Genomic DNA, 13,459 nt, shown 5'->3' with positions numbered 1-13,459 from the left:
AGCTACACCAGCCAGGTCTTCTTGTTGATTGATGCTCTCCTACTCTAGGAAGGCAGGGACCACTTGGCTGAGTGCCTGCTCCAGTCTCCCCATGGTGGCCCACATGAGCCAAAGGGTAAAAATGCCCTGTCCCACTCACACCTGACCACACCTGGATTGGAGGCTTGGGTGCAGGTAGGGGGTGACTGGAGGAAACAGTTACACAACTTAAATTGACATGCTAATTATATGGCCAGAGAGAGGGCAACAAACAGCTCTGACATCTGTGGAGGGAGCACCTGAGGTGCCAGGAGGTACGAGGGGATCATTGGGCCCTGCCGTCCACCAGATGCTGCACCACTGCCTGGACCAAACACAGCTGCATCCAGCACTTTGACCGGCAACAGAGTCTGTTATTCTCAGCCATGTGCTCTGAAACAGGAGACTCATTTGGCCCTGGTCAGTACAGGACCATTTTTCCACGTCTGAGGCCTCCCGCAGCAGCTTCAACACATTGAGGACACAATTCATTTCAATCTGACCTGCACAAAGTCACAGCTCTTCCTGATACCAGGGACCACCTGTGGTGATGAGGATGCAGCTACTCCTGACACTGCCCAGGTGGCTTAACCAAACCAGGCTGTTCATTGTTTGTAAACAACTTCAGGGATTAGAATTCTCATACCACACACTTCACCCACTTAAAGTATACAGTTCACCATTTTACAGCATATGTACCACAGTCAAGCTCAAAACATATCTATCCCCCCAAAGAAGCCACGTACCCTTTAACCTTGCTCCACAGCCAGTCTGCGGCCCCTGGCGACCACTCTGCCCTTCTCTCCATGGAGCTGTCTGTCCTGGACATTTCATACACATGGCGTCATACTCTCGGTGGCTTCTTTCACTCAGCATGTTTTCAAGGTACATCCACACCATACCATGTAGCATGCATGTACCAGTATGCTTAATTTCTTTCTACTACCAACCATTACTCCACTGTATATTCTCATGTACCCATTGTATGGGTATCTCACGTTCTATGCATCCACTCATGAGTGATAGACAGTATTTCCCCACTTTGGCTATCATGAATGGTGCTGCTATGAACATTCACATAAAACTTGTGTGTAGACACGTCTCCAAAGTGCCTGCTTCCTTTGACACCCCCACTGGTGGCCTATGGGGGCTCGTTTCTCTACACCCTCACCAACCCTTAGCATTGTCTGTCTTTCCGACTGCAGCCATCCCAGTAGCTGTGAAGGGGTATCTCCCTAAGGTCTTGATTTTGGTTTTGCCTAATGACTAGGGATGTTGAGCATCTTTTCATGTGCTTATTAACCACTTGTATGTCTCTGTTAGGGAAATGTTTGTTCAATCTTTTGCCCATTTTTAATTGGTTTGTTTTTTATTATGGAGTTCAAAGTGTAATATATATTCCGGACACAAGAGCCTTATCAGATATATGATTTGCAGAAATTTCCTCTCATTATGTGGGTTGTCTTCACTTCGTTTTAAGCCCCCCCCCCCAGTGGCCTTCTCTCCGCACTCACACTTCACTCTCCGTATTTCCCCTTTGTAACACATAAGTTTTTAATTTTGGTGAAGTCCAGTGTATACATTTTTGCTTTTGCTTTGTCAATGTATTTTTGTCCCTACATTACTTCAGGGAGGACAGTAGCCATCCGACCTCAACACCAGCCCTGAGGTTGGAAAAAACTTCCTTTACATCGGGCCACCTCGATTTGGCTGCCTGTCGCACTCACACAGAGGCCCCTTTAGTAAGGGTTGTTGGTAACGGCTCTCTTTGCATGAAAATGTCTTTATTCTACCTTCGGTTTTGCAATGAGTCTTGCTGAACATCAAGTGCTAGTTTGAATTTCATTCTTTCTTTCTTTCTTAAGAATATCAGTTTTGCTTCCCGTCTGCAGGGGGCGTCTTTCATCTCCAGCATTTGCAAAGCCTGGGCAAGAAAACGAATGGGAGCGGGGGCGGGCTGATACATGTCCAAACACTTTAAAGTTATAAATGACAATCATTTACATAAAATGTTTCATTGTTAAAACTTAATGAAATCTTATTTTCGTAAAAAAAGGAAACTATTCACAATCTAGTATTAATAGCTACCTAGTTGCCCATGTAAAGAATCAGTATTGTGCTTCGAGCCTGTTCCATTTACACCGATAAATACATTTCAGAGTGATATGAATTGTTTAATGTTACTCAGTCACCTTGTGCCTCTGGCCCACAGGCAGAGGAGTAAAAAAAAAAAAAGGAACGAAGAAAGATGAGGGGTGTTTCCCTTTTCCTCGTCGAAGCACTCAACTCCCCACCGCACTTTTACCGGTTTTCTACCGACAGGGTAAGGGAAGGGAAACGCTGGGGCTGCTGAGCTTTGGATCCTGAGCGCGGATCCCAGGGTCGCAGGTTGTGTTCCGCCCGCACAGAGCGCTGTTTGCATCTCCGGGCCCGACGGCCGGAGTGAGCTCCGAGTCCGGGGCTCCGGGAAACCGAGGTGTGGGTGGAGGTCGACACCTGCGAAGTGGGGGCCACATTCCTGCCCGGCAGACACCCGGGAAAAAGGTGCCAGGGCCGAAGGCCGGGCGAGCGCCCACCACTGGTCGGGAAAGGAAAGGGGGTGACGCTGCCCGGCCGTGGGCGCGGCACTGGCCAGAAGCTGCGGGCCTGCACGCGCGGGTTGTGTTCTCCTGATAGCCCCCTTCGGCCACGCCTGGAGTCTCAAACCCGGGCCCGCCCAAGCTGCAGAGGTTCGCCCGCGGGCGCTGAGGCCCAGGCTCTGGCGGGCGCTCTCAGGTGGGCAGCAGCGCGGTCCCAGGAAGGTGGCGCTGGGTCTACGCGCTGACCGACCCCCACTGTTTGGCGGGGCTCGACGGGTCTGCCCATCAGAAGCCTCAGGACTACTTCCTAGCACTGGGGGTCCCCCAGCAGCCGGCCCAGTGGGGGTCCGACGCCACAGACTCGCCTTCGGCCCCCTGTACCTCGAACCCACCCCAGCAGCTTCTTTCCCTGTCCATCCATTCCCTCCGCCTCGGAGCCCCGCCCAGTCCCTCACGTCCCTTCCGCTTCCCGGGCGCGATCTCGCGATGCCTGCCTGCGAAGGGGGGCGGGCCGTGCCCGACGCCAATGGGCGGCACCGCGGGCCGCGGGCGGGGCCAGTTGTCCCCTGAGCGCCATGGCCGCTTTGCACCGCTTGCTGTCCCGGGCCCGCGGCCCGCTGCTCCCCACGTTCAATTGCGCGGTGCGGCGCCCCTTCGCCTCGGGTGAGTGCGGGTGGGGCCGCCGCAACACCGCGCCCGCCGAGCCCTGAAGACTCGGTCGGGGCCGCCCGGTGCAGGTGGCACCTCTGGAATTACAGGTGGTGGCCGTCCAGTCCTGCCAGCTCGCACCCCTTCCCGCCCTTCTGCGGCGTCGCGGAACCCTGCCCGACCTTCTTCTCTCAGCCCTGTGCCGGGTTCACGACCCAGTACCAAGTCGTGTCGGTTTGACCCCAAGCTCTCTTTGATCGCCGCCCCCCACCCCGCAATGGTGCGCGGGTCTCGTGACAGGAGCGCTGCAGCCAAACACTGCCTTTTAGACCAGGTGCTCCCCCACACGCCCTCGGGGCAGGCACTGTGATCCCTGTGTTCCCTGACCCAGAAAGCAGCCAACGCCGACAGGCAGGCAGGCGCTCGCCTTTTGTCCTCGCTAGTTGTCACTGCTGACCCCACGTTCAATCGGGCGGTGCAAGCCACCTGTGCCTGTGTGTGCCCCCAGCAAAGCCGGAGCTCCGTTCTGTTCCCAGCCAATTCCCTTCTCGTAGGCATTTGCTGAAAAAACGAATCCCGCTCAGTTTCTGCCAAATCACAGGCCGCCTCTCTGCTGAAGGAGGCGTTCAGAAGGAAGGCTGCTGTTCATTGCTGGGTTTTGGGGTTGTTTTTTTTTCCTTTTAACTTAAGAAAAGGTTCAAACATTGGTATAAGCAGAGAGTGGTGCAAAGGCTGCCCACATGGTGGAGAGCTGCATGCTTCAGCCACCGTAGCCTGGTCAGGGTCACTCTGTCCACTGATGGAGGTACATCCCCCTAGTATGGTGCCTAAACAAATAAGAAAATCTCCTTTTCTCTTCTTGCCCCAGGTGCTCACTTTGAGTATATCATCACAGAAAAGAAGGGCAAGGACAGCAACGTGGGGTTGATCCGACTGAACCGCCCCAAAGCACTCAACGCGCTCTGCGACGGGCTGATCAGGGAACTCAACCAAGCACTGGAGGGCTTCGAGGAGGACCAGGCTGTGGGGGCCATTGTCCTCACAGGCGGGGACAAGGCGTTCGCAGGTGCGGGGGGCTGCACGGTGGCAGGTCACCCAGGTCTGACCATGGTCACACCCACAGTGTGTGGTGTTGCAGACAGACTTACATGGGTGGGGTAGTATCGGGAAAGCTCCTACAACTCGGGATTTGTGTGCACGTGACGTGGGAAGGTCTGGGGAGCTGCTCGGATGAGCTGCTCTGCCAGCAAAGCCAGTTCACTCAGAGTGGCCCAGGGCCTGCACAGTCAGGTGCTGCGTGCTGAGGGCTCACATGACCGATGGAGAAGCCCAGCCTTCTCTGAGTCCACCTCGAGTCCATTTCAGGTCCTGTGGTCCCTCTGTAGCACCTCTGCAAACACATGGCACAGTGTATCGACACGTGCGGAAATCCTCCCAAGCCCTGGGGTCTGCTCGCCACAGACTCTCAGGAGCTGCTGTGGAGTCTCTGCGCTCTGGTGACGGGGCTCATCTCCCCCAGCCGGAGCGGACATCAAGGAGATGCAGAACAAAAGTTTCCAGGAGTGTTACTCCACTGGGTTCCTGAGCCACTGGGACCGAATTGCCAGGGTCAAGAAGCCAGTCATAGCTGCTGTCAATGGCTATGCGGTAAGTCGAGCAAGCCCCCTCCCACTCGGGGATCATTGTGGAACCATACGTGTGAGGGTGATGTCCACCAGGTCTCCCTTGGAAAGGCCTAAGTCCAGTTCCCAGGCCAGCAGGCCTTTCCCACTCCATGCTGAGGAGTCAGGGACTGTAAAGAAAGAAGGTATTTTGTCATCCGTACTTGTCAGCAGACACCTGTGATCACAAAGGGCTCTGTGACTCCCTGGAATGTCCCTCCCCTCACCTGCGTTGAGGGTGCACGTGTTGGCTTTTGTGCAGCTTTAATGATGTTCCAACCTGTACGGCATCTTTAACCTTCTAGCTACTGTTGAAAGCTCTGTGTCCTCTGTGTGACGCTTCGGGGTCAGTGTGCAGACCGCTCAGAGGTGCAGGGCTGGCTGTAGAGAAGTCACATTTCAGTCTGTGACTGCCTTATAAAGCTCCCTTGGGGTAAGCCAGGGTCAGCAAGTGGGGCTCATTGGGATGGCCACGCCCACTGGTTCACTGAGGGCCCACGAAGCCAAAGGGTTTGTTGTCTGGCCCTTTGCAAAAGGGCTGGGCGGCACTGGCCTGCGGTGGGTTGTTCACGGGAACGCTGAACTAACCGTGCACGGCGGTGTCAGTGTGTCCCGTGCCCCAGGCTGTGTTTCATTTGAACAGGATACTGAAATAATCCAGTAGAGTGATTTTTATGGGGGGTTTCCCCTGGTGACACCTCCTGTTCTGCAGCTTGGTGGCGGCTGTGAACTTGCTATGATGTGTGACATCATTTATGCTGGAGAGAAAGCCCAGTTTGGGCAGCCAGAAATCCTCCTAGGAACCATCCCAGGTAAAGAGGGGGATGCCTCTGGCGTACGTTCTTCGGGTCACTCCCCAGAATCTGCTCACCTCATAGGGGCTGAGGGCTTTTCCGTGTGATGAGGGCCTGGGCGTTGTCGTGTTGGCACTGAATGGGCAGTGCTCCCTCTGCCCCAGGACACTTGGTGTGAGTGTTCACAACACTCTCACAGATGTCCAGGGAGATCACAGACCAGATCTCGGGTCACACGCTGGTAGGGGGGCTGACCACACACTGGCTTAGGGTCCGTGTAGGTTACAAGCTTGGAACAGGGTGAGCAAGGGCCAGCCCTGAGAGCTTGTGCTCAGAGGTGACACGTGTCACATCTGCTCATGTTACAGTGACCAGAGCAAGTTTATGACCTCACCCAGGTTCAGCAACACAGAAAATCAGACGCTCACACGCAGACGTCAGCAGGAGCAATGGGCCAGCAGTGCGACCTCTGCTCCTGGGGCTCACCTGACCAGGGTTCTGGGTTTACGTCCCTATGAGGTCTCTGTGCTGCGCATAGAGCTTGGAGCCCAGGGCGTCTCCCGGGCCAGCCGGGGTCAGCAGAACCCCGTTGGTTACGGGTGAGGGCAGCCCCCACCAGCTGCACCGACCACTGGGCTCTTCCCATCCTGGTGCCCAGGTCTCCATGTCAGCGGGGCAGCACCTGAGCCTGCTGCACTGTGTGCATCTCCCTCAGTGGTCCTCTCATGCCCGGAGTTCACTGTGGGGCAGATGGCTGGGCAAACTGCTCCCCTTCAAGCTGGGGGGTGGGTATGTGGGCACATAGCGGGGAGCATCATGGGCTGGCACCGGCAGAGGGCACATTTAGTATCCTAGGAGGCAGAGCCCCAGCCTCAGCCCGGACCCTGAAGGGCAGTGGGTGGGATCAGAGGCAGCACCCCAGCCAGGCCTGAGGCCGGAAGCGACAAGCTCTGTGCATCCATCTGGATTCTCTCTCCCGAGTGAAAAGCCCTAATGCAGGGGACTGGGGTGCCAGGTTGGGGGACTGAGCGTGGAGTGTTTCTCGGGTCTCCTGCCTCCCTGGCTGCTGGCCACTTCACCCCATCTGAGAGGCCTGTCATTGGCCCCTCAAAACTGGCCGCAAGCCCATGACCTGCAGCCTCCCACCCTGCAGGTGCAGGGGGCACCCAGAGGCTGACCCGCGCTGTCGGAAAGTCTCTGGCCATGGAGATGGTCCTCACTGGAGACCGGATCTCAGCCCAGGATGCCAAGGAAGCAGGTATGTCTGGGGGTGCCCCATGGAACCCCTCGTGGGGAGTGGGAGCAGGGTCCTGCAGGCAGTCAGCACAGTGCCTTCAGGGGTCCCAACACCCCAGGGGACCGCCGCCTCTGTTGTTATCCCATGTGTAAAAAGAGTAGCTGAAACATACGCACAGGTTACAAGATATCGTTAAACCATGTCATATCCCAAAGCTCAACATACACAGTAGGGATTGGATTCTCTGAGACCTGGCAGGCCCGCTCTGTCCTCGCTGCTTGGTGACCTGCCTGTCGGAGTCCAGTGACCACAGCGTACAACCAAGAGCATCGCCCCACTTTGGGGATGGGTGGGGCCTCCCCTGTTGCTGCCGCAGCCCCTTGTTAACACCGAGAGTCCCCCCACTCTCAAAGCGTCACCGTCACTCAGAAAGAAACGTAATCAGTGCTGCGTCTTCATGTCCTTCATTGTGTTGTGTTCAGGTCTCGTAAGCAAAGTCTTTCCTGTTGAGAAACTGGTCGAAGAAGCCATCCAGTGCGCAGAAAAAATCGCCAGCAATTCTAAAATCATAGCAGCGATGGCCAAAGAGTCCGTGAATGCAGGTAGGGCTGTGCCGGGGGGGACAGGGAGGCCGCCAGGACCTGTGGGCTCCAGGGCCCGTGCCGGACAGACACCGTTGTGGCTCTCAGTGTTTCGATGCAGCTCTTTGAAGAGCTCTGGTTTCTGGTTGCTCGCTCACGAATTCTGTCGAAATGTTCTGAGCTCCCACTGGTGCTGGGACCAAGCATATGTCATCCTGAGGGACAGACAAGGACAGTTGCTGGTGTGCAGGGACAAGGCCCAGACGGCCTCTGACCAGAAACAAGTCGGCTCCTGAGAAACCAAGTGTCCCTAGGGGCCTGGGTGCCGAGACTCCTCCTCAGCTGGTCAGGGGCCGTGTGAGTAGCCAGCAGGGCGGCCCAAGGGGCGCCGGCTCCCTGGACCCCAGGGCAGCCGGACAGGGGCCGGGTGCTGGCCGCAGCCCCGCACTCCCTCCTCTGCCAGTGCAGCGGCTCTGTCAGAACTCAGAGTTTCACTGTGGCCGTCGACTCTCAGCGTTGGCGTGGCCTGTGGAGAAGACGGGAGCCTGGAGCCGGCGTGTGCCCTTGAGCCTGCCCATCCCTGGGGAAGCAGCCGCCTCGGGTGCTGCCGGCCTGGGTTGGGGGGACTGGTACTTGTGGGGCATCAGCCAGGCATGCGCTTTAGAGGAGGCGCTGCTGCTGGGTGTTGGTGAGGCCTGGTCACCGCACCTGCTGTCCCTCCCTGAGGACATGGGGCCCCCAGTGCTGCCAGAAAAAGACCGCCCAGCCCAGGGCCACCTCCCCTCTTCTGCTTTTCATCCTTCATTGTTGTTACTTTTTTAAAGATTGTTTTTAGACAGAGGGGAAGGGAGGGAGGAAGAGAGGGAAAGAAACGGTGCGTGGTTGCCTCTCGTGGGCCCCCTACTGGGGACCTGGCCCACAACCCAGGCATGTGCCCTGACTGGGAATCGAACTGGCGGCCTTTCGGTTCACACGCCAGTGTTCAATTCACTGAGCGATGCCAGCCAGGGCCATTATTGTTTTTAATACTGTTAAAACACAGTTTCATGAGCTGCCTCAGATGCCCCATGATCAGACAGTGTGCGTTCCACCTTCCTCGCAGTTTCTCGCCACCCACTCTGGGAGGGAACCGAGCCAGGGCCGGGCTGTGTTGGGGACCTGTATGGGGCTGTGAGACCGTCCCGTCCCCACAGGGCAGGGCTGCCAGCTCAGCCTCTCAGTTCCCAGTGTCGGCTTCTCTGTTTCAGCCTTTGAGATGACACTGACGGAGGGAAATAAGTTGGAGAAGAGACTCTTCTATTTGACCTTCGCCACCGTGAGTGAATGCGGGCGCGTGGAGGGTCGCGCGTGGCGCAGCCGCAGGGTTTGCTGGTCGGTGTCACCGTCAGACCCCACCCCCTTGGCGGGGCTGCTGGCGCCCTGGGCTGGGTCGGCGGCCCACCGGGGACGGCGGAGGCGGCCCTTAAACACGGTCCATTACCCGTCATTTCCTGTCACTCCAGTCACTTGGAACAGTGCCATCTAGGATTTCTGCCAGTGACTGAAATACAGCATTCGTCTGCTGGTCACTCAAAAGAAGGTGGCACAAGGTGTTTTAAAAAACAAAGATAAAAAGTTGCTCTTGCTATTGAAGAAGCGAAGACGTGTGTGCATGCATGAGCACATACGTGTGCACACAGGGAAGTATGCAGAGGTAGAGTCTAGACCCCTGCCTCGTGAGGCCCCAGGTACCGCTAAGTCAGGTGACCCTTCAGCGAACGACCCAGTGCGTGCCCCTGAGGGTCTGTGGGTGGGAGAATGTTGGACACACCCTGCCGTGGTTCTGTCACCAGGGGTGGGGGCGGGGAGAGTGTGAGAAAGCCCCTGTGCCCCGGCCCGCTCGGCAGGGAACCCAGGCCGTGACCAGGGTTCCAGGTGGTCCTGCCACAGAGCTCTCCCCATCCCCCCTCCGCACACCTGACCCAGAGACGTGTGACCTGCAGCCATCCAGCTCTGCTTTGTTCCCTCTCTCACCAGGAAGACCGGAGGGAAGGGATGACGGCATTTGTGGAGAAGAGAAAGGGGAACTTCAAAGACCGATGAGAGCTGCCACCGTGGCCTCAAGCCTCCAGCTTGGAGGGGACACAGTTTCAGGGGCCAATAAACCCTCTGTCTTAAAGGGCAATGCGGGCAGCGTGTACTTCTTCCTCGGCCACCAAGTCCCCACCTGCGCTGCCTCTTCTTGGTCAGAAAGGGCATGTTGAAGCTTTTACCTGATTTCAGGAACTGAGGGACGTGCCAGGGCCACTGTCCCTTCGTGCAGCCGGACAGAGCACGTCCCTGGCTGGGCTGTGTGCTGCTGAGAGCCAGTGCAAGAGGCTCAGGGAAGGCCTGGCGGGTGACCCTTTAAAGAGCCGTGCCGATCGCTAAATGACAAGCTTCAGGTCACGTCACACCACCCCACTAACACGCTAGAGTCGGGTGTTCTAGTAGTTCTTCCAGCTTTGCTTTGTCATTATAGATGACGGCGTTCTCACGGGACAGAAGTCCTTAGAGTCAGCTGCCCCTGGCACACCAAGGGGAACCACTGTTAACAAGCATGTGGCTTTCTGGAGACATTTCTGTGCTCACACGTGTTCACCCGACTGCAAGCACACTGGTGTCTTCCTGTCTGGCACACTGTGAGCCTGCCCCTCCTGTTCGACTAGAACTTTATCGTGGTAAAATCCGTGTAACATAAAACCAACATTCGACCCATTTTTAAGTGTTCCCTTCACGGCATTAACGTGTCCACAGAGTGCAGCGGCCATCACCACTTCCCGGCTGCGTCCCCACCAGCCCAGCTCCCTCTACACTTTCTTCCAGCCTCTGTGAATTTAGTGGGATGTTTTCAGGGTTGTAACATGTAATGGTTCCGTTTCACCGCCAAACAGTGTTCCTACTGGCATTCCTCTAAGTGGCCCTGAAATGCTTCACGGTGTCAGTGCGTTGCCATCCACGTCTTCCCGGGCGTTCACACCTGGGGAGGCCTCGTGTGCCTGCACCGCACGCGGCTCCTTGTTACAGGAACTGAGGGACAGCCCTGGGGTGAACGTGGGGCACAGGCAGAAGAGTGGAGCACGTCCGAGGCCGAGAAGGGAGCCTGTGCTCGTGGGACTCAGACAGGAGGTCAGCAGGGCCTCGGAGCTGCACCAGCTGCATGTCCTGGGCAGGTGTCCAGCGGCCTGCGTCCCTGGCCCGGGTTCCAGCTGCGTGGAGGCCCTGGGATCCCGCAGCCTGTGTGGCGAAGGACGTGCCGAAATGGAACTGAGCCTGGTGGCAGGCACACTGAGTGCCTTTTGCGGTGGGACATGGAGTTTATGCACCAAGGTCCCCTGGTGGCTTCAGGCTGGAGGAGAGACGATGCATCGCACAGGACACTGGGTAACTGAGTGACCCTCGTCGTAGGAAAGCCCCTCTGCTCCCGCTGGACGCCTGCTGTTTAATCCCCACACCCCAGCGCAGCTCAGACCTCGGGACCCTCTGTCCTGCGCTAGGGTTCCCAGGGAACTTCCGGGGGCGGGGGCAGGCTGTGCTAGGGCTGCTGGGATGAGTCCCACGTCATCCTACTGCTGGGGAGGCCTTCACAGGTGAAGGGACAGCTACTGCCAGGGTTGGAGCCTCCAAGGTGAGGCACCCCGGGAGCCCCCCCAGGCTCCCCACACTGGCACACGTAGCAGAGCAACTCCCTGATGGGTCCCAGTGAGGCCCTGCTGGCTGCCACATGTCCCCCAGTCCTACCCTTGAGACTTGCTCTGTGGAGATGGCCCCACCTGTCAGGGCAAGAGTGGGAGCCACTTACAAAGCCAGGGCAGATCTCTGCAAAAGCAAGGACTCTGCAGTGACATGTATGCCTGGCCTGTCCCTGGAGCTGAGCCTCAAAGCCCTCCTCCCCAGGAGCCCACTGTCCCTGCAGCTCGGTGGAGCCCAAGAGCACCTGTTCCGGGCATTTCCTCCACCCTCGGGAAGCTAGGGGGGCAGGGAGTCCAGACGCCTGGCCCTCCGCATGGCGGGGGATGTGGGAATACTTACTGAAGCTGTTACAACAAACCCCAGGCAGGCCTGTCCAGGATACAAGCCGAAGTGATCTCACACACCTTGGGTTAATTGACTGCAGGCCCGTGTTTGTGTGGGGGTTCGATTTTTGAAGCTGAAACCTTCCCTTCTCATCTATATAAAATGGGCTTCCCCCTCACATGTTCGTGCTTAAAGGATGAAGCTTTGGGGAAGTTCATTGTAAGTCTCTCCACTTACATCCTGGAGTAGAAACGGCTCTGGCACAACCCCCAGCCAGGGTGGATTCAGCTGCTTCGGGCGGCCATGGTGCTGGCCCCGCTAACCGGCCTCCCCCGGGCAGTTCCGGAGTCCACTCAACCCCGCATGGCGGGACCAGGGCCGAGCGTTCAGGGCGGGCTGAGCACCAGGCTGGGTTTCCACTGTGGCTCCTCCACCAGATGAGGCTCCCAGGGCCCGGCTGGAAAACATGGAGACATCTTTGTTTTCTTCAGATTTTCTGACGTGGCTTTGTCATCTTTCACGTACAGGACTTTCCAGGAGCTGCAGGGCCTCAGAGTATGTCATGTCTCCACAGGCCGAAGGCCCTGCCGCAGCACTGGCCACAGAGCCCAGTGCCTCTCTGGGGACGAATTAGATGATGGTGGGCTCTGGAGGGGACAGCCCAGACTGGGCAGGCCCGTTTGGGCCCTGGGTTGGGCTGTTTCCCGCCGGGCAGGCAGCAGTGCGCACTCAGGTGGCAGCTGGGCAGGTGAGCAGGGCCACCTGCAGAGTGAAGCTTGAGGAGCCCAAGCTTGGAGGGGGGGGCCGAGGGATAGCCTATCCACAGCCTGGGCGGTGGGTTTGGGGTGGGCTTCTCAACAACAGTATGACCAGGCCAGCACACCTATGAGCACTAGCTCTGGTGTCTGCCCCCCGGCCTGAGTCAGGGGAGAAGCTGGGAGAGAGCAGAGACAGGGCTGCAGGCCAAGGGCAGTGTCCACAGGGCACGGGAGCCACCTGCACTGGTCAGATGTTGCTGCGTAAGAAATGACCCCGAAATTCAGGGCTTCACACAGCCATCATCAGTTACTCGTTCAGACAGTCTGTGTGGGTCGGGAGTCCAGACAGACCACAGTGGGTCTCAGTGGACGCTCCTGACCCCCCACCCACCCACACATCTGGCGGCTGATGCTGGAGAGAGCCCCATCTAGGTGCTCCTAGCTCACAGCTGGGTGTGGGGCCTACCAGCCCTCTGGGTCCCCTCCAGGCAGGCAGGTGCCAGCCCACCGCCTGGTCTCCCACTCCAGGACACAAGGGATCCGGTGAGCTAGGGGCATAATAGCGGGTTGGGGAGCCCTGGCCAGAAACACAGTGGGTGTCAGGGTCTTGAACCTGGTGAAGGACAAAGGCACTGAAAGATGCCTTCAGGGCTGAATGGGGGGTGTCGCCCCACCTCCCCAACCACAGCCTAGCCCCGCCCACCCTGTCATTAACCCCACCCGCCACCCACAGGCCCCGCCCCTTCCTCAGCAAGCCTGAGGAAGGTGCTGAAAGGTCCCCCTTGCTACTGTCCCTAGAGCTGCTTTATGCCCTGGCGTGCATGGCGGGGCATGGAGACAACATTGGTGAGCCAGTGAGGGGTTGGAGGGCGGGGGACAGATCCTCAGGAACCCCCACCCTCGGGGCGGAAGTCGGGAGAGGAGCGTAGAGGCGCCATGGGGGCTCCCCGAAGGGGCTCCTGGCCCACACTGTCCCCGGAGGGGGCGGGGGAAGCGGGGGTGGATAGCTCTTAGAGACGACCATAGGAATAAACACTAAAGTGACAGGTGCTGACAAAGGTGTGGACAAACAAGCTCACACACTGCTGGTGGGAATGCACCATGGTGCGGCCACTTCGGGGGCAAGTTTGGTATTTTCTTCAAGAGTG

General features: G+C 57.7%; 1 protein-coding gene across 1 annotated transcript; it reads left to right on the top strand.

The window, feature by feature from the left end:
• The first annotated feature begins 3,142 nt into the window (after positions 1-3,142).
• On the top strand, positions 3,143-9,682 carry ECHS1 (enoyl-CoA hydratase, short chain 1). Its single transcript, XM_037159204.2, has 8 exons — positions 3,143-3,260; positions 4,114-4,311; positions 4,765-4,892; positions 5,619-5,718; positions 6,854-6,958; positions 7,420-7,539; positions 8,766-8,833; positions 9,535-9,682. Exons 1-8 carry the CDS (start codon positions 3,173-3,175, stop codon positions 9,598-9,600), a joined length of 873 nt encoding a protein of 290 aa, XP_037015099.2. The 5' UTR covers positions 3,143-3,172; the 3' UTR covers positions 9,601-9,682.
• The last annotated feature ends 3,777 nt before the right edge of the window (positions 9,683-13,459 follow it).

The sequence above is a fragment of the Artibeus jamaicensis genome, unplaced genomic scaffold (genome assembly GCF_021234435.1).
Source record: "Artibeus jamaicensis isolate MK-2021 breed Jamaican fruit bat unplaced genomic scaffold, CSHL_Jam_final contig_490, whole genome shotgun sequence".
Classification (NCBI taxonomy): domain Eukaryota; kingdom Metazoa; phylum Chordata; class Mammalia; order Chiroptera; family Phyllostomidae; genus Artibeus; species Artibeus jamaicensis.
This window is presented reverse-complemented; position numbering and strand designations above follow the sequence as displayed.

Coding starts and splice junctions, on each gene's coding strand:
- ECHS1 (XM_037159204.2), top strand. CDS start 3,173: ATGGCCGCTTTGCACCGCTTGCTGTCCCGGGCCCGCGGCCCGCTGCTC. Junction 4,893..5,618: donor CTGCTGTCAATGGCTATGCG/GTAAGTCGAGCA, acceptor CCTGTTCTGCAG/CTTGGTGGCGGCTGTGAACT. Junction 8,834..9,534: donor TCTATTTGACCTTCGCCACC/GTGAGTGAATGC, acceptor CTCTCTCACCAG/GAAGACCGGAGGGAAGGGAT.